Consider the following 20,771-nt stretch of genomic DNA (forward strand, 5'->3'; position numbering starts at 1 on the left):
TTTCCTAACTGTGAGGCAGCAGCGCTACCACTGCACCACTGTGTGCTGCCCTGCTGCCAATCAATCGAAACTATATGTCTAAAGGATTTTATAGGAAACAATTAATTGTAGTTTTATTTATAAAAAAGAAAACTGGACAAGCAGGCTAGAAAATGGTCTGATGGATGAATATCGATCTATCCATTTGCAGGCTCTACCTTTTCTATTACAGGTTCTTGAGAAGGCAAAGCCTATGAAGACATCAATGGGTAAAACCAGCTCTAGTCAATCACAGGGACATACTGGGACAATTACAATTACTGATCAATCTTAACATATACATGTTTGATATGTGGGGAGTAACCAGAGAAAATCCATATGGAGAAATGGCATGAAAATTTCAAATGGAAATGGACCAGGCTGGAAATTAAAAGTATTTTCCTAAAGCTGAATTTTTCTGAATGTTGTAGTCTATAATATAATACAATGCACAATACATTCCTTATATTTTGTAAGAATAATAGACACCTGGGTGGCTGCACAGAAGCTGCAATCTGATGTATTTTTTATAATATAAACCCTGGCTATGCTGTTTACTCAAATTACATCATTATTTGATTGTTGTTGGTTAAGTTCACAACAATGCAGCTGGTCTCTGGCTATTGCTTTATCAGACTTGTTCAAACACTTAAAAAAAAAACTAGGAAATTAGGTTTTTTTTTTTAAAATTTTTTTAATGTGGCAGAGGACAGTATTTATGTCAGTCCATCAATGTCCAGAGCCTTCGGCATTTCTGAGAGGATCTCATCTACCTCTGGAGCCCTACTACTGTGGAGTTGCGTAACTACCTCAGTGACCTCCCTCCGGGAAAAGGATATTGATCCCCCATCAGCTTTTTGTCCGCCTCCTCCACAAAGGACATGTCCATTAGGTTCAGGAGCCCCTCAACTTTTATTTCAATTTATTTTTGTTTCCTTTTGGCCTTCTACTCAGTCATGACACCAGCTTCTCAAGTTAGGTTGTATTTTATGATTAAATATGCACATAGTACTCAATGAAGACATACTTGGTAACTCCACAGAAATAACATGTGAAGTTTTCTTTCTAATTACAGGTACAGCCAAATATAAAATTTTCAAAACCAAAGAGGGGGCATCAATCCATCGCAGGGCCCACTGATAAACAAATTTCCTTATAAATACTGTAAATAACCTTGATAAACAGATTTGGACTAAATAAGCTTTTATTTTATTTTAAGCATTCAGCTCTACCATCGGACTCAGCAATCAAACCGTCAAATTAATCCCTTTGCTCTTGACAAAGTGCATTTTTCAAAGGTGTATGGTAATTCCACAAGTGGAATGTACACTTAAACCCATGTATTTCCATAGTCTCTGGACTAGAAGAAACACAAATATGAAGGAAGGCTGCTTTCTTTAGTGGCTAGTGGAGTGAACATGCCACCCACTTAAAACCTATTCAGACACATTTACTTGTCTATCCACCACAAAACGTATTTGGTGCTTCTGTTACTCAACAGATTTAACAGAATCAGTTTATAGGCCTCTGACCTGGACAAGTGGGTTAGATGATTAGATGGAGTTTTACTAAAAAGAAATCATGGTGCAGTATCTTTTGCTCAAAGGACATCATATTTAATGGAACCATATTCTGGTTTATTAATGCCCAATTTAAGCAATGTACCGTACATATAATAGATTATGCCCTAAGCTTGGATTAGTTAGTTATAAAAATGGCTAAGTTCATTAAACATGAAGAGATGAAGAGGGTTTTAAAACAAACCATATATATGATATATCTATCTATCTATCTATCTATCTATCTATCTATCTATCTATCTATCTATCTATCTATCTATCTATCTATCTATCTATCTATCTATCTATCTATCTATCTATCTATCTATCTATCTATCTATCTATCAAAACTGAAAAATATAAAAACATATTATGCAACTTTTTAGTTGTTTTCAGTGTTACTGTTATTTTCACTGACAGCCATACAAATGTAATATAAATTCAGTCTAATTAGAAAAATGTAAAAAGCAACTGTATTTCATTTCACTTTGTATCACAACGGGCAATGTCAAGCTCTGTCAAAGAGCAAGGTGAGAAGAGATTGATGCTTTCATTTCATTGAGCAAGAGGAACAAGCTGTCACTGCTTAATGTGTTTATTTTCTAAAAGTATAAGAATCCACACTTCTATAGTGAATGTGCTATTAAATATTTTAAATGATTTAATTCTGGTGCATAGGGTTTGTATTTGTAATATATTTATTACTATTATTATTCCATAGAAATTTATAAAAGCAGTGAGCTATACATAAAGACAGATAGTTCAGTGACATTTGTCTCATATTCAAGCATCCATCTATGAGCAGGGAGGCTGAACACAATGCCTGCCTTTCAAGATGATTGTCTGTGTTCAAGTATTGGTATCTTTTTAAACCAGTAAAAAGGTCTACAGGCTTTTTGAAGAACACAAAAAAGAAATAGTCTAGTTTATTTCTATATTGTAGCTGGAAATGGGCATTACCAGTTTATTTATTTAAAAACATTCTGGTTTTGTGTTTTATGCAATCCCCTTTTTACTGCATAGTTTTGTTGAGTTCCCTTCATTTCTTGAGTCATCTGATACAACTATGTCTCTTTCAGTCATCAAAGCATATAGAGGTATTTCATGTTGTTTACAGATGTATTGTTTATGAGCCCAGAACTGCAAGTTATTGTGGTGCTGCACATTAGGGGTCCATGGCGGTGCAAGACTTTAAAGTATAAACAGTGCGCCTCAGGTTTGTGGGTGTGGGTGGATTCTGCTGGATGCTCAATGTGGAAAGTAGCTGATTGGTTATTAATGTGCGAGCACTATTGCCTCATTGGTTCCTCATTGACACTACTGTTTTACAAAGCTCCTGACTCACAAAGGTATCAAAAGAGTCTGAATAGAAAAAAAACAAAGAAATGACTGAAAAAGAAAGATGTAAGGGAGTAATATCAAAATAGGTGGTTTGGGAAAGAACAGAGAGTAGATCGGGAGAATGAACCAGTGTGATGGATCCAGAGACAAGGCAGTCAGTTGGCCTGCTACAGAAATGGCACTGTAGGGGTGGGTGGGTTGCTCTCTCTGAACAATAATGAGTGCTTCTGGGATCCCACTTGACCAAAGGCAGATGATAGGATGATGGAGATCATCTCCGAGCGTCCCAGCAGTGACTGGTTGAGGTAGCTGGGATAACAGGTGGAGTGGAGACATGGCTTGCTAGCATCTCGGCCCGCTTCCAAGACTTGGTGGATGAGCAGGCAAGGCAGGAAGGAGGCAAAGAGAGATGTGCTGGGCTCACAAAGGGACAGAGTACAAGAGAAATGGATTTTGCCTCTAAGTTTTTATACTGATTTTAACCTTTGTGTGGATTTATTGATGAAATTGTTTATTGACTGGTTTTACTCCCAAAATCGAGCACTGATTTTATTGGAACATTTATTTATTTATTGAAGAAAAATTTGCAGTGCATTTATTTATTTGGACACAGCCTCATTTACTGTTTGAATAAAAATGCACACAGCACTTTTTCACACCAAGATTGTTGTGTGTCCTCATTGCTCTAGTCCATCCTGATTATGACTTTCGATGTTCCAGGTTTAAGAAGATGCTAAGGCTGAGGGCAACTCTGGGCCTCACAGTTGCAAAGTTTATTTTACATATGAATGAACATTCAAGTATTGCACAAGTTCAAATATACCATAAATTTAAAAGGGATAAAAAATGTGTTTCAGATGAATATAATGCAACAGAACTTTTTGTCCTTCAAGAGCAGAGTAAATTCTAATGGTAAAAATACATATTTAAAGCTATTAGCTATGTGTTATATGAAAAAAATTGGAAAGGGTCACTGGCATCTGTTTAAACCCAAAATCATGCAGATAGAAAGAATAGTATTTATTCATTAAAACATATCAGACAGAAAAGAAAATATGTTGAATACAAAGTAAAATAGCAAATGGAGGAAATCTGTTGACTGAAGAGTGTGTCTGACTGTCTGCTAGGATGGTTTCTTCACTTCCTCCGAAGTATAACACAGCACTCTCATATTACACTTCATGTCTCTCTTATCAGATGTTGGTCTTTCTTCATCTTGCTAGTGTTCATCTCTTAAATGTGCCCTTGTAGACCACCTTCCAAGAGGAGGAGGAGGTTAGAAGCATGCGCATCTGCACCCAACACACGACAAACTACCTCAGGAATCTTCCAGGGGTGGCTTTAAACCCTAAAGAGTTGTTTCTAGGAGAAACTCCAGAATCATTTCTGAGCTTGTGGTGCTAGCTTATAGTGGCATCCAGTAGTCTCTAGGGGACCTACATAACTGATATCTCTAAGTTGCCCATAAAAGGGCCAGGCCTACTACCTCTGTTTAGGAAAAACTGGGATTTCAGTTATGCACGGTGGGATTTTTCTGCTGTCACTGGTTGAAAGGAGAATTTTTAGGTCTCTTGACAGTTCTACTGCTTTTCCCTGTTTGCTGTCCTTGGAGAATTCACTTATAGGGAAGCTATCACACATGCACCCTGGTGGTCTTATCAATCCACAGAAGCAGTTAAAAGGGATGCTGTCTCATTATTCAAAGATGCTTTGAGTCTGTCTTTTGTCCTTTGAAACATTTAGTGATACCTTTACTCCTGGCAGTTCTTTGCCAGTTAGACAGTTCTCCACACAACACAAAATTTAAGTTTTAGGCTACTTGTTCATTTTACTTTGTGAAACAATATGCTGAACCCCAGTTTCTTTAAAATGTCAGATTTGTTTTAAATCAACATGAGGAGAAGGGAGCTTTGAAGCAATCTGCAGCAGCAAAACACTTCACAGTACTCTTTCTAAATGGCATTCTCATTAACTCAAAAGTGTCTACCATACCTGTAAGCATGCTGGAGCTCTGCCATGGGGTTTGTTGACATCAACAGCAACTAATTGCCATCCTCCTGCAGCATCCTCATGAAACATCTGAAAGGAAAAAATATGAAACATGAAATAAATAACATCTCCAAAGGTCTGAATGACCTGGCATTCATTTTGCACAATTTACATGATCATTATCAGTAAAGGAACAGCACAAACAGGAAGGACTGGGATGTCTCTTATACAAGTACACACGGAAAACAATAACAGTACCAGGCAATAACACTGAGTTCCTTGAGGACTTGCTTATTATAAAGTCCTCTGCACTTTTCTTTTTCAGATTTATCAAAGCTGGAAACTGTTTAAAAGCAGATCATTCTATCTCTGTCCTCCAACCAATTGTCCAGGAAGACCTCAAAGTTCAGCTCCTGTTTCTCTAAATTCAGTTAGGGTAATGTGACTGTCTACTGATGAGACCCCCTTGGCTTGTCCTATTGGTAGAACTCTAATGTTGCATTCAACTAAAACTTAGAACACGTAACTTCCAACCTCCAACTCAGAAAACAGAAAGAAAACGCACCCGATCTCACAATTCCTAGTTGCAAAGTAGGTCCTGATCATATCGGTCTGAGTCTGTCCGACTTCAGATTATGACACCAGACCAAAATGGTGATGTACACCTTGATCAGTTCAACACATTTAACATTTTATAGGTTTAATTTGTTTATTAGAAGAATTTACTTTAATTGAATCACCTCAGTTCATAATACTGAATATTTGAAAAGTAGTGCTGGGCAGCGATTAAAATTTGTAATTGCGATTAATCACATAATTGTCTGCGATTAACAATCACATTGATATGTGCAAAATTCAATAATGAACTCAAAAGTAGTGTATTTTGTGTATTTGTTTTTCAAACACTTTAAACAAATAAGGTGCTTTTTAACAGCAGTATTTCCTTTACATAGTCGCATCAAATATAAAACCAAAGCTATTTGCCATTCCCAGGGCATTAAAGTTTTATCTAGTTTGTTATAGAAAAACAAGTTACCTTCCGAGTCCAGAGCCACAAACTCAGTTTTCTGAAAAATGCACAAAGCAATAGTTTAGCACATAAATCAACATAAAAAGTCTGGTGCTGCCTGTTGTGCTTGCTGTTGGTGCCTGTTTGCAGTGGCTGCGTGGAGGGCAGCTCAACGGCCAGCAGGAATGCACGGTGGGCTGGCTGTCTCTCCACATGCCTATTTAGAAGCTGTTTGCTCTTTGCTACTCATGCATGTGCAGAGAATTGAGGTCAAATCAACAAAGCTAACTTTCCTTCTAGCAAAAACGTATCGAAAGCACTGTAACAAGAAGATCACTGATCTCAATCGATCACTAGAGATATTGACGCTTTCAAAATAATAATAATAATAACAAAAACTGTGTTAACGCACGATAAAACAATTGTTGGCATTAATTAATTAATGTGTTAACACGATAATAACGTTTTAACTTGCCCAGCCCTATTGAAAAGGTAAATGTTACCATTACCAGATCAAACAGTAAAGGACTAACCAATATTAGAATTAAACATGCTACTTTTCATATATATTGCACCCAGTATTAGGATTGTGAAGTTTTAAAATTGCAGCTTCCAAGCAGTAATAGTACTATTTATCATGACCAGGAACAAAAAAGGGGCGGAGTGGTGGCTCTGAGGCTAAGGATCTGTGCTGGTATCCAGAAGGTTTCTGGTTCGAATCCACGTCACTGCCAAAAGAGATCCTACTCTGCTGGCCCTTGAGCAAGACCCTTAACCTGTAATTGCTCCAGGGGCGCTGTACAATGGCTGACCCTGCGCTCTGACCCCAAGGGGTATGCGAAAACTAACAAATTCCTAATACAAGAAATTGTATAAGGCGAAATAAAGAACAAAAAAAAACCTTTTTAGATATGACATCATACTTTTTGTGCCTTTCCTAGTCAACAGTTACTTCTTCGATTCGGACAATAGAACTGTTATTTAGTGTTTGTTGCTGAAACACCAGATTTCATAGTGTTAACGTGAATGCTCGGAGATCGCATATGACATAGTTGCAACTTCCAACTTTCCCAGCTCCACCGTATGTCGAATGCAGTATCAGTACAAATCATTAGGAGGAGTTTTTACAGAGGTTCCAGGACGTACTTGAGGGAGCATATCTTAACAGCTGGTCTTGGAACAGATGGAAACGTCGGAGGTGTTGGAGGATGTTACTGAGGAAAACAAAGCAATGGCTACCCGAAAACATTTATTGTCAGGTCATGACACACTTACAGAAAGACAGTAAAGAAGACGTAAAGATGAAGGGATATCAGAGAAAGCGTATTTGGAGGAAAATGTAGCAATTTGAAACATTTGGGTAAGCAATATGAAACCATATTAGAGCTGTGGTGGCTGTAGGTTTTATTTCAAACAAATGTATTAGAAGACAATTTTTACTATAAAAGTTATTTAATTTGATGACTTGCCAGTGATTTCATTCTGCCTGTCGGACATTTCTAATTTTGTGAATCATACTTTTCTGAGGACATTATACACGTTTTGTTGACAATAGTAGATTATGATGTTTTAACTCTTTACTTCTTATTTTATTTCTTTCCATATGTTTTATAGAAACATAATTTTGATTAGCCCAAATATGCACGTGAGTTGGTCATTCTTTTCTTATTTGCATCTCACTGTTAATAAGGAAAAAATACACAACTGAAATTTTGACTGCAGACATTTAAGGGTTAAAGAGGTAATTCCTGCTTTTACCAAACATGTTTTAGAAAGTTAATTCCAAAAATATTTAGAATTAACAGAAACAGGTTCCCTCAAATTCAAACAGGCTGCCATTTTCAACGTGTAACCACTACAACCTTCAAACTGACAAACTCTGCTCTAGGAAGGTTTACTCAATATTTGACATTTGAAACTGTATTGGTGTGTCATTAATATAATTTCAGTAATAATTATGTATCCCAAATGTATGTAACTGTGCTGACCCCAATAATGAACTGGTGCATTGTCCAGAGCTATTGACCACAGCACTTTGATCTGAACATCTGACAGACACATTTAAGATGTTGACATTTCATGGGAAAATTCACAGCTGTTAAAAATAAAATTAAAATTTTATTAGTTTTGCATTCTACATGATAATTTACATTCATTTAATTTAAGGGAATTTAAGTAAAATTTTATTGTTATGATCTCTTTGTGCCAGTTTATGACATCTGCAGTGCACCTTTTCTTTAATATACGCTAAATCTTCTAAAATAAAAATTCTCGTTAAATATCTTTTAAAAGCTTTGGAAAACATATTAACACTTAAATAATACTTTTAATAACAAAACATATTTTGTTGGTCACAGTGAGAGATAGTAAGTTAGGATCTTTGCTTTCCTCTTCACGCTAATCTATGTAAAAAAGACAGTTAAGTTAGCAGCTTCAAAACAGTAACTGCAACTGCTGAAGGGAATGTTTATTCAAAAAGCAAAAAATATATACAGGTCAAATTCCGGTATAACGAATATCTTTATAACGAAATTTTCATTATAACGAAGTATTTTTATGGTCCCGACTGTTTCCCCATATGACGTGAGTATATAGAAATCTCGTTATTACGAAGTACATTCAGCAGATACTTTCATTATAACAAAGTGCCCAAAAGACCTTGAAATGCCTGAATGAATCATCCACAGAGCAGTTAGTTCTGTGGCTGCAGCTCAGTTGTGCACAATGATCCCCAAACAGAAACGCTGTAATTTTTTTTTCTTTCTTCGAACTTTCCTCATACTGATTTTTTTTTTTTTTGCCCTTTTTGTTTCCTGCGGTTTTCAGTGATACCTTTTACTTATTGCTCGTCAACATTTAAAAAACATCCATTGGAATTTAACTCATTGTCACCCTCCTACAGAAATGGCAGACACAAAAAAACGATAACAGTTCATATTAGAATAAAAATCTTTACATTTTTTCAGCTCTCGACTGCGGCAAAAAAAAAAGACGTTGCCAGTGAATTCGGAATTTTGCTATCGACGCTGTCAACTTTCTTGAAAGACAGAGTAAAAAAAGAAAAAAAATCTCGGGTTGCAAACATATGTGAACTGCTGCATTTGAAGACGTCGAAAAAGCAGTTTTTATGTGGTTCAGAGATGCTCGTTCAAGAAACATTCCTACTAATGTGGCACTCATTCAAGGTAAATGTGAGGTTTGTAAACTCTCTTGGGACCTCGCCTAAATAGACAACACGCCGAAGAGCGTTGCGAAGTCCGATCTCCACCTCTATGGAAGACTGTTTGGCAACAGCTATCTGAAAGATATTCTGCGTCTCTCCGCCAAAGCAAACAGAACAGATATCAATGGGTGATGCAGCCTGACTGCTGTGTCTGTGTATAGCAGAGTGGCAGATCATGCTACAATAAATAAGTGTGCTGTTCCTGTTTCAAGCTGAATTAAGTTGGTATTCCTAAAGTACTGAGACTCAGCCTCGTGTTTTGGGGTGCAAGACAGGGACTTACAGCGCAACCCCGATCTTTTATGATTTGCTTCTGTGTCACTTCACTGCAGCGCTATGAGCCTGTTTTTGCCCTGCCCCGGCAAACGGACAATCTTCTACAGATGCTGCAATCACGTTTCGGGAAAGTGTATTATCGCAAGGAAATGCTGAGAAAAATTCTCGTCAGCATAACTTGTAGGTAGGAGGAGATTAAAATGAACACAAAAGAAGCTATTGAAATGATTGCAAACGCCTGGGCACAAGTTAAAGAAAGCACTATAGTAACAAATACAGAATCTCATTACAACTAAATTTTTGCTATAACGAAATATTTTTTAGGTCCCTGGGAGTTCGTTAAAATTGGAATTTGACCTGTACAGTAATATATATATATATATCACAAAAAGCTCAAAAAGAAGCCAAAAGGAGTAGCTGAGAAGGCAGCCTAAGAAACAAAGTTACAATAACACAACCCAATAGAATAATCCAATAGCTAGAGCAGACATAGTCAAAAGCCAGAAGATCAAAATCTAATAAAACACAATACATACTAAGGCTCCAATAAACTCCTCATGCCACTACCTGAGCTCCATTCATCTTGGCTTAAATAGCTAGAGGGAGGTCTCGGGAATGGCCACATCAGGGTGGCCCCAGCTCTTTGTATGCCACCCACAGAACACTAGGAATGTTAATAATTAACAAAGAACAAAATTAACAGAGATAACATAACATGAAAACTCTTTAGTTTAAGGACTGTAAAAATGTATCTGTTGGCCATAAAATGCAATGTAACAAGACTTTAACAAAGATTTTTTTTTTTCTCAGTAGCAATTAAAAAAGCATATGTAAAAAGTGGTTATTCATCTTTGTACAGTGTGACATATTAAGATCCTTTGATATTCAGGTAGAATGCTTTCTGAATATGAAAGATTCACATGTCTTATACAGAAGTATGCAATATGAAAAGAAATATGTCTCCCTTAAACCACCTCTGGCAATTCCTAAGTGAAGTTATTTTAGCAGGTCACATAGCAGAGATGAATAACCACTTTACTGTTGCTTTGTAAGTGTAATTAAAAGCAAAAGAAGCCTTTGTTAAGCTCTTGCTACAAAAGTGTTTATGAGCAATAGATGCATTTTTACAGGACCTAAAGTGTTACCAGTAATTCAGATGCAACAATACCAACAAGAAAACAGAAAATAAGTACAAGCCAGGGTAAAAAAATGGCTTTAATAACATATTATGTAAGTGTATGAATGTATACCCCTTGATAGTCTAGAACCCTCTGTTCCTTTTCCCCAATTCAGAAAAAGTATGTCAAGAAAATGATAAGATTTATAACAATAAACTGGACGAATACAAAGTGAGTGAGTGAGTGAGTGAGTGAGTGAGTGAGTGAGTGAGTGAGTGAGTGAGTGAGTGAGTGAGTGAGTGAGTGAGTGAGTGAGTGAGGGCAGGAAAAATATCCAGGATGGTTTCTGTCCTGTTACTAATACTGCGAGTTAGGCGATATCATCCTGTGACCCCGTAATAGAAAAGGCATGTTCTGGAAACTAACAGATGGATTACATTCAACTATATTGTAACAACATTGTACCAGGTTTTTGAAGTTTTGTACTGTTTCTTCATTGTCTGTTTCATTAAAAACAGGTGAAAAACAACTGCATATAGAAAAATACAAAAAAGATATAAATTCATGTGGGCTTTTCAGTCCTCATGTGTCTGAAAGAGAGGAAAAATAGGTGGCAGTCAAACTAGAGTAAAGGAACAGATTAGAAAGCAAGGGTGGAAATGAAAAGGGGTCATTTGAAAGAATAAAGAGAGAAGTTAAAATGAAGCTCTATGATTCAATGTGATGGAAATCTGTGGATCAAGTTGAAAAATATGTTTAAATAATTCAAAGTCATCTATCAAATAAAAAAAAGTTCAACAGAAAGAGTAAGGTGTCTAGTATGGTTAAGAAAAGGAAAATGTGCTTTTGCTTTTAAAAGACATTGAGAAGTCTTTAATGGTTCCTTCAGGTAACTGCAAGCCTGAGTCATTGTATTTCTTACTAGAAGAAATATAGTAAATAATGTTACCAGTCATGCATTTGGACCACAGTTTAATATTAAAATGTCTGGGGTTGTTATGTTAAGTTGTTATGACCGTACTGATTGAAAAGTAGCACTGCATGTGATGAAGCCTCTGATTCAGCAGAAGGTTTCAGTGTCGGTGATGGCTCTGCAGACAAAAACTCAAGATCACATGGTTGGCTGAAGGAGATCATTGGTGCATTATCCAAACTTATTTTTCTTTTTTAAGAACCTTATTGGGTCTTTAATACTAGACTTTATGACTTCATCAATGGCAGAATATACATTCACCTCTGATTTATTTTAAGCTAATCTGTTCATGTTATTTCTTTAGGATTTCTAGATTAAAGGGACTCAACAGTTGTGGGGGAAACAAAGATTTTATGGGCATATAAAATTTGAGAGTGGGACTTTATCTGAATACTATTACTCACTGTAATTCAATGGTAAATTGTACACTTACAAGTTCATAATTTGGAGTCATAATAGCTAGCTTTGCCCATTCAATTTATATACTCTTTCCACTGCCCAGTCAGACTGAATGCTCTTTCTAATCATCTGACTTTTAAAAGTTACAAGTGTCACTGGCCCTAATGACATAACGCAGTACTTCAAGAAAGGCTTGCTAAGTTAACTTGAAAAAATAATAATACATTTTATTTATACAAGGCGCCTTTCAGAGAACTCAAGGACACCGAACAAACAAACAATAAATAAATAAATAAAAGACACAATTATAAACAACTTAAAACATCAGAAAATCTAAAAATTAAAACCAAACAAAGCCACTATAATCAGGAGGAAAAAGAAAAAGCCATTTTAAACAGATGTGTTTTAAGTTTACATTTGAAGGATGAATATGATTTGATATTTTGGAGATCTGCAGGTAATGAATTCCAGAGCTTGGGAGCAGAACGGCTGAAAGCTCTGCTCCCCCATGGTGGTTAGACGGGCGGGAAGGACGGTCAGATGGGTGGAGGAAGAGGATCTAAGGTTACGGGATGGAATGGCAACATGAAGAAGGTCAGACAGATATGGAGGGGCGAGGTTATGGATGGCCTTAAATGTTAATAGCAGAATCTTAAAATCAATACGAAACTTGATCGGGAGCCAATGAAGCTGCTGCAAGACCGGAGTAATATGGTGAATAGATGAGGTTCGAGTGATGATACGTGCTGCAGAATTCTGGACTAACTGAAGCTTATGAAGAGATTTATTAGGGAGACCAAAGAGGAGTGAATTGCAGTAGTCCAGCCGAGAAGTGACAAGACTATGAACAAGAATGGCAGTGGTATGAGGAGTGAGGGATGGGCGAATGCGATTAATATTATGTAGGTGGAAGTAAGCAGGCCGGGTGATGTTATTAATGTGACATTGGAAAGATAGAGTACTGTCGAGGATGACACCCAGACTCTTGACCTGAGATGATGGGGAAACAACAGAGTTATCAATAATAAGAGAAAGATTATTGGTTTTGGATAATGATGATTTTGAACCAATGAGGAGAACCTCAGTTTTGTCACTGTTTAATTTAAGAAAATTCAAAGAAAACCAGGATTTAATTTCAGAAATGCAGTCAATAAGCGAGGGTGGTGGAAAAGAGGAGCTGGGTTTACCAGCAAGGTAGAGCTGGGTGTCATCAGCATAACAGTGAAAATTAATGTTATATTTGCGAAAAATATTGCCAAGGGGAAGAAGGTAAATAATAAAAAGAAGAGGCCCCAGGACAGAGCCCTGGGGCACACCAGAAGTAACAGTGGTGGGTTGGGATGTGAAGGTTTTAAGCTGTATGAACTAAGTGCAGCCTGAGAGGTAGGATCTAAACCAATCAAATGAAGTGTGAGTAATGCAAATCAAAGATAATCTATTAAGGAGAGTGGTATGACAAATAGTATCAAAGGCCGCACTCAGATCAAGGAGGATGAGAATAGTGATTAGACCAGAATCAGCAGCCATAAGGAGGTCATTGGTAATTTTAACAAGTGCCGTTTCTGTACTATGAAGGGGGAGAAAACCAGACTGGAACTTTTCATAAAGATTATTGTGAGATAAGTGGTCGTGAAGTTGGATAGCAACTATTTTTTCAAGAATTTTGGAGATAAAGGGCAAGTTAGAAATGGGGCAAAAATTATTGAAATTAGTAGGATCAGCACCAGGTTTTTTTTAGTATTGGGGTTATAGCAGCAGTTTTGAAAGATGAGGGAATAATACCAGTAGTAAGAGAAGAGTGAATGATGGCAGAAATGAGAGGGACTAGAGAGGGGAGGCAGGCTTTAACCAGAACTGTAGGCAGGGGGTCCAGCTGACAAGTAGATGACTTGGATTTGCAGATGAGATCTGAGATTTCAGAGGAAGTGGGAAGCTGGAAAGAAGAGAAAGAGTGAATAGGCGAGTGTAGTTCAGAAGGAATACAGAGAGGATCTGGACCAAAGTGCTGATGTATCTTTTGGATTTTCTCATTGAAAAAAGACATAAGAGAATTACAGAAAGCAGTTGAGTAAAGGTGAGATGGGAAAGAGTCTGGAGGTTGTGTAACATTATTAAGTAAAGAAAACAAAGACTTGGTGTTACCTGTATTACAAGTAATTAACTGAGTGTAATAATTAGATTTGGTTTGAGCTATACAATCCTTGTAATAGAGAAGATGATTTTTATACATCTCTTTGTGGACAAAGAGTCCAGATTTTTTAAACAACCTTTCAAGTTGCCTGCCCTTAACTTTCAGAAGCCGAAGTTCAGGCGTAAACCAAGGGGCAGAAAAAGAAAAAGAAACGGATCTGGTTTTTAGCGGAGCCAGAGAATTAAGAATACCATTAAGACAAATGTTATAATATGAAACCAGTTCTATGGGAGTGGATAAATTATAAAAGTCCATTTGGGAATCAATTCTAGAAGACAGCAAATTCAAGTTAATATTCTTAATGTTGCGAAAGGCTATGAGACGTGGAAGCTTAGGAACAGAAAAGGTAAGTTTGGCATTGAATGAAAGGAGAAAATGGTCGGTTATAGTGAGTTCATCTGCTGTAAGATCATAAGGAACAACACCAGAGCAGCAGATCAGGTCCAAGATATGTCCTTTACAATGGGTAGGAACATCAGTGTGCTGCTGGTATCCAAAACTCTCCAGGCAAGATAAAAAGTCTCTAGTGAGAGGGATATTGATATTGTCCAGATGTACATTAAAATCCCCCAGCAGAATTATATTTGGAGTAATTACAGATAAATGGGTAAGGAAGGTAGCAAGATCATTCAAAAAATTGTTGTTTGACTTAGGAGGACGGTAGACAGTTGCAATGATGGTAGGAACTGGCCCAGACAGTTGACACACAGTCGATTCAAAAGAGCTAACAGCAGGAGCAGACAACGGCAGGACTTTCCACTTCTCACGATAAATTATCGAGACACCTCCTCTACGGCCAGAGGCACGGGGTTGACAAGTGTAAACAAACCCCGGGGGGGTGCATTCATTAAGTTGTGAAAAATCTTGAGGTTGCTGCCAAGTCTCAGTTAAACAGAGAAAGTCAAACTTACGGTCAATGAGGAGATCCTGAATGAGATGTCCCTTGCTCATGAGTGAGCGGATGTTCAGTAGACCAAAGCTGACAATGTTGCTGTCGCATTTGACAGTGGTGTTAGTCGACCGAGCTAAGCTGGCCAACACGCTATGGTCAGCGTTCCTATCTGTGTTATGTGGAGGGTGCCGAAAATCAGACCAAAAAGAGTTAATTCCTTTCGAGACGTCCGTTCGGAATCTCCGGTGGGACCCACGGTGGATGTATCTCCGACGAGGGAGAAGTATGACGTCCGAGTCGAAATACAGCACCGACAGCAGAGGCACAGACTGGAGAAGACGTAGTCGAAGAAGCTCAGCAGCTGGGTACTGGAGGAGGCCAGTCGCAGGTTGGATAACGAGGTTGACACACTATGCCTAACTTTTTTCTTTTTCCTTTTCTTCTTTTCTCACTTCTGTGTGGAGTTGATGTCCTGATCAACCTTCTCCATACAGCTCGGTCTTGCACCTCCTCCCGATGCACACCTCCTCCCCACACAAACCCTTTTCCTTCAGATCTTCTTTTTCATTATCCATCCACCTTACTTTAGCTCCCACCCTTTATCTTCCCCTGTGCTTCCATTCCCATCACTCTTTTGCCCACATATTCATTGTCTCTTTTCATCAATGTCAATACCACTTCAAAATACTTTCGTACAATTTCTTAGACATCTATCCGACTTTTGTTGTATTTCTGATTGTCTCATTTCTTATTCTGTCCTTTTTTGTAATTCCACACCTTCATCTCAACATTCTTATTTCTGCCACATCTACAGTAACCTCTTCCCCTGAGCTCCCTTCACTACCCATGTCTCGGCTTCATACATTATTGCTGGTCTTACCACTGTCTTAAAAACATTACCTTTAATCTGCACCTTAATTCTTCAATTACACAATACTTCTTATACCTTCTTCCAACTGATCCATCCACACTACACTGTATGGGTTATCTCTGAATTTAATTTTCCATCACCCTCTCTGTTTGCTAACTTCAAATTCCTCTATCCTTCAAAGCTCTTCTCCAAGAAGAGTTTTATGGCTGGACACACTCTACTTTACACTTGTGGCATCATTAAGGTGGGATTCCAGGACTTTAGTCCCCGTTCTCAGGTGTCCTGCCTTTGATCTTCACGAGTGCATGTGACTTGTAATGACTTAAACTTAATTTCATGGCTGATCACGTTTAAGGCTTGCTTCCCTGACAAGCAGTAAAGACCTTTAGAAAAGTGCTATATAAATGTAGTTAATTAACATTTTTATGGGGTGCACCTATGCCAATGGCTTTGATGGCTCTTATATTTAAAAACAGTCACCATGTATCAAAAGGAGCATTTCCTTTTGGTGTTTGTTCTTTCTATAGGTTTGTTCCAAGGTACAAATAACACTTAGAATCATTACCTACTGTATGTTAGAATATATTCCAATATTTGCTTATTTTTAATTTAAATATTCTAATCTTATTTATTGGCTAATTTGACAGCCCTAAATTAGAAAGACAACATCATATACTGTATATATTGTCAAACATGCAAGCCAAAGGAGTGGCTTGCTGGTTTTGACAAGGTGAGAAAGTAGTGGAAGCCTAATGGTGTGACATTCTTAAACGACTCCCGTTTTATTTTCCTTAGTCTCGAAGATGCATTTTCAATAGAGTGTAATTACAGCCCACAATACCTTATGAAGTGAGTCACTTTATGCACCAAAATCATGTAACACTCACAATGGCAGTCACAAAATGCTCAATCGAATGCCCGGTTGCACTATGGTTAAGATCAGGGTTGTGGAAGGGCTATCTGACTCGGAGGGCATTTTGTGATTGATGTTTTGGGTGTTTTGTGAAGTTGTGGGCATTTAGTGACCAATGTCATACCTATTGCCGGCTGCAGTTAGACCAATCTCAGAATTTTCAAGTGAATTATGATGTCACGTCCTCCAATTGAATGAGCAGCTCCACCCTTTCTTTTGCAGGTGCTGCATATACAAACATCCTGCCTGAAGGCAGCAGTCATTCTGGACCCTGATCGTGGAGAGGACAGAATTCACTGTGTTACAGGCTGAGAAGACAGTTATTCAAAGATTTGGCACCTTATTTTACTAATAGGATTAACAGGCTAAAACTCCCAGTACCAGCATCTGATGTCTTAAATTACTTTATTAACATTAAATCTTCTAGGCAGCCTCCTCAAAAGAAACACCCTGGTACCTGAATGGGGCTAGTCGTTACATTGTATATTGAAAACAACTATTTAACACAACTAAAAAAAAAAAAGAAAAACACACCCACCCACACACACACACATGCACACACACGCACACACACAGATACCCATCTGAACAACTGACCCAGCATCAATATTTAGAATTTTAGTAAAAATTATATCTACAACCACCTCTACAAAGTCTAGCTTGTTGTTTCAATTTTTATGACAACTGGAAAAATAACACAAAAACACACAAAAAAAAAAATAGGGCAAGACAATCTACTTTTTTCACGTCTTGAAAATATTGTGTATTTTGTTTTCCATTAGTTTTTTCTGGCATCAAATTAAACACACACACATACAAAGACACACAATGAAAATGAACCTCTTCTGTTGTCTGATAGTAACAAACATGTCTGAGGTGAAAAAGATAACTACTTATGTTACCTGTGGTAAGAATAATGGTCTTAATTCTAATTAATCTGGGGGCAAATTTACTGCATTTAATTTATGCAATCTACTCTACATTTCATAAATGAGCAGATGTTCCTGTTCTATGTGACTTAACAGCCTACCAGATTGCTGTCATGTCAAAAAAAAAAGTACATAGAAATGGCTCAGCTGCATAATATCTGAAGGTGAGAAACATTTTAAGTTTTGTGAAGCACAATAGTGCTTCTGATTGGAACAATGATTATAACTTTCAGTGTCTTCTCTGTTTTACTATTGTAAAAGGAAAGTTTTATCAACACACAAGTTACATAAATGTATGATTGCTGATAAGATGAAAACAGATTCACCAGCATCTCCAAGTTAGTGGATATAAATAAAGTCACTTGGTTAAATGGCAAACAAAAATTGTATCAAAACAGTGCTTACTAGAGAATTAAGCAACGAATGCTATAGAATGTTTAGGACAATGTGAAAAAGATTTAGGTCTCTAAGAGGTGATTTTTGGATCACATTTAGCAGGAGCTTCATCTACACTAGCGGATGGCACAACCTGCTAATGGGTCTTGTGGAACTTTGTCTAATGTGGTGGTATCATGGAACCCAGAAGAAAGGATAGGGATTTTGGTGTTTGTACACTAGATACTAGTGCAATGTGGAACAAGTGAGTGATTCTAAATTAGTACCCTGTAAATCTCAGTGTGTGGCAATGAATAGGTTACTTCATCAAGAACAAGCTAAAATAACCAGATTGCAGTGGACATGACACTACTCCTTAATCCTGGTAATGCACATTTATGAGGGTAAAAGAAAAAAAAAACAACCAAAAATGTGATAAATGTGGCATAGTAAAATCAATTATGTATCAATCTGTTTTGCAATTCACCTGATCCAGTTCAGGACAGTGAAATACATTAATTCTTTTTCACCAAAACAGGCATGTGTGTATGTGTGGTCAAAAGAAATCCAATATGTCCTATGTTTTTTGGTAATAAATTTATAGATTGTCTATCAGATACACACAGGTATGGAGGATGTTCTGGTCTACATGCTCCACAGAGCTTACTCCTACTTGAACAAAGCTGGCATCACATTCAGGACAATGTTCTTTGATTTTTTTCCAGTGCGTTTAACACCATTCTGCCTTATCGACTGAGGAAAAAAGCACTAGGCTAGGTGTCTTGATGCCCCCATAATCTCCTGAAGCATGGACTGTCTGACCAACAGACAGTAGTTTATGAAGCTGAGCCACTGTGTGTCAGAAATGATGGTGTGTAATACTGAAGCACTTCAGGAAACTGTCCTATTTCCTTTCCTGTTTACACTCTACACCAGTGTTCTTCAACCCGTGGTCCGCAGAAAATTCCTGCCGGTCCACGAAAAATTTCGACCGAATCATGTAGATGCACGGTTCTGTTCACAAGTATATAGATAGATAGATAGATAGATAGATAGATAGATAGATAGATAGATAGATAGATAGATAGATAGATAGATAGATAGATAGATAGATAGATAGATACTTTATTAATCCCAATAGCACATTTTTTTACTCGACGCAGAAGCTAACTTTTGTCCAAACCATGATTTATTTAAATATGTACTAGCCCCAATACGACGCCTCTCGCGGCTATTTTTCATACTACTTTAGATCGTGTTTCCAGATTTCGCCGTGCATTTGACACTTCTCTAAGGCACTGGTCTCCAATAAATGCCGTCGACTGCGCCGCATCAGATGTTTGTTCGGTGGATGAAGTGCACAGCTGCCAAATATCAGTATAGCATCTGCTCGTCTGCTGATAACACGCCACACAATTCTTATTTTATTGCTTGTACATATTGTTTTCTAATATTTTGTTGTAGTTTGTCAGAAAACAGGTTATTTCGTAAAATTTTTATTTAATTTTTAATTGTAGGGCCTACAAAATGGAGACAAAAAAAAGTCAAACAGCAAAACCTTTTAACGTTCTTTAGTAGAGGTAAGGACAATATTCAGGAGAAAATTAGTGATGGTGCTGAAAGAATGCAAAGTACTAGTGCTTCAAGTTTAGGAGAAACACAGAAAAATTAATACGTTGATACTTCGGAATGTGAAATACAAACCAAAAAGAGAAAAGGAAACTATGTTAGGCATTACGATAAAGAGTATTTAAAGCTTGGTTTCATTGTAGCCCCTGGCAATGAACTATCGCCACTGCCTTTTTGTATAATATATTCTAGAAATGTTGTCAAATGAAGCTATGAAACCTTCCAAACTTGCTCGTCATTTGCATTCGAAACATAGAGATTTTACTGATAAGCCACTGGACTTTTTTGAAAGATTACGTGACCAGATAAAAATGCAGAAAAGTCAAATGAAAATGATGACGACTAGTGACAAGTCGCTGCTTCAAGCGTCTTATTTAGTTGTGCTTTGAATAGCTAAATCGAAAAAACCATTTACTATTGGTGAGGAGTTAGTAAAGCCTTGCATGTTGGATGTCGTACGAGAAATTTTAGGTCCTCAAGCTACTGTAAAACTAGAGGCCATACCGCTTTCGAACACCACCATTATGAGAAGAATTGTTGAGATGGCCACCAATATTGAAAATCAAGTTGTAGAGGGGATAAAGAAATCAAGATGTTTTGCGATTCAACTTGATGAATCAACAGACGTGAGTAATCATGCTAACCTACTTTGCTTCGTGAGGTATAGTGAAGATGAAGACATAAGGGAAGAACTTCTTTGTTGTCTCGACTTACCTGGACGAACCGCTGGTTCAGAAATATTTAATGCTCGTGATGAGTATTTTCAAGCACAGGACTTAGACTGGAGCAAATGCGTCGGAGTAGGTACTGACGGTGCTGCGAGCATTACTGGACGTCACTCAGGAGTAGTTGCGAAAATAAAAGAAGTCGTGCACCCTGAAGTTTTTTCCACTCACTGTATGATCCACCGAGAGCACCTAGCTGCAAAGAAGCTTTCTCCTGAACTAAACACTGTGATGAATGATGCGGTGAAGATTATTAATGAAATTCGTAGTCGAGCTATGAACTCAAGGCTCTTCACGACACTATGTGAGAGCATGGACTCACACCACCAATATCTCCTTCT

The 20,771-nt window shown here is 37.5% G+C and overlaps 1 protein-coding gene across 1 annotated transcript in view; it reads right to left on the reverse strand.

Annotated features, from left to right (window-relative positions):
- Positions 1–20,771, reverse strand: part of nalcn (sodium leak channel, non-selective) — an 898,297-nt gene that overhangs the window by 580,569 nt on the left and 296,957 nt on the right. The window contains exon 11 of the mRNA XM_051926631.1: positions 4,911–4,997. Within this exon, the coding sequence (XP_051782591.1) occupies positions 4,911–4,997 (87 nt within the window). The remainder of the gene's footprint in view (positions 1–4,910; positions 4,998–20,771) is intronic.

This window comes from Erpetoichthys calabaricus, chromosome 4 (assembly GCF_900747795.2).
Source record: "Erpetoichthys calabaricus chromosome 4, fErpCal1.3, whole genome shotgun sequence".
Lineage (NCBI taxonomy): Eukaryota > Metazoa > Chordata > Cladistia > Polypteriformes > Polypteridae > Erpetoichthys > Erpetoichthys calabaricus.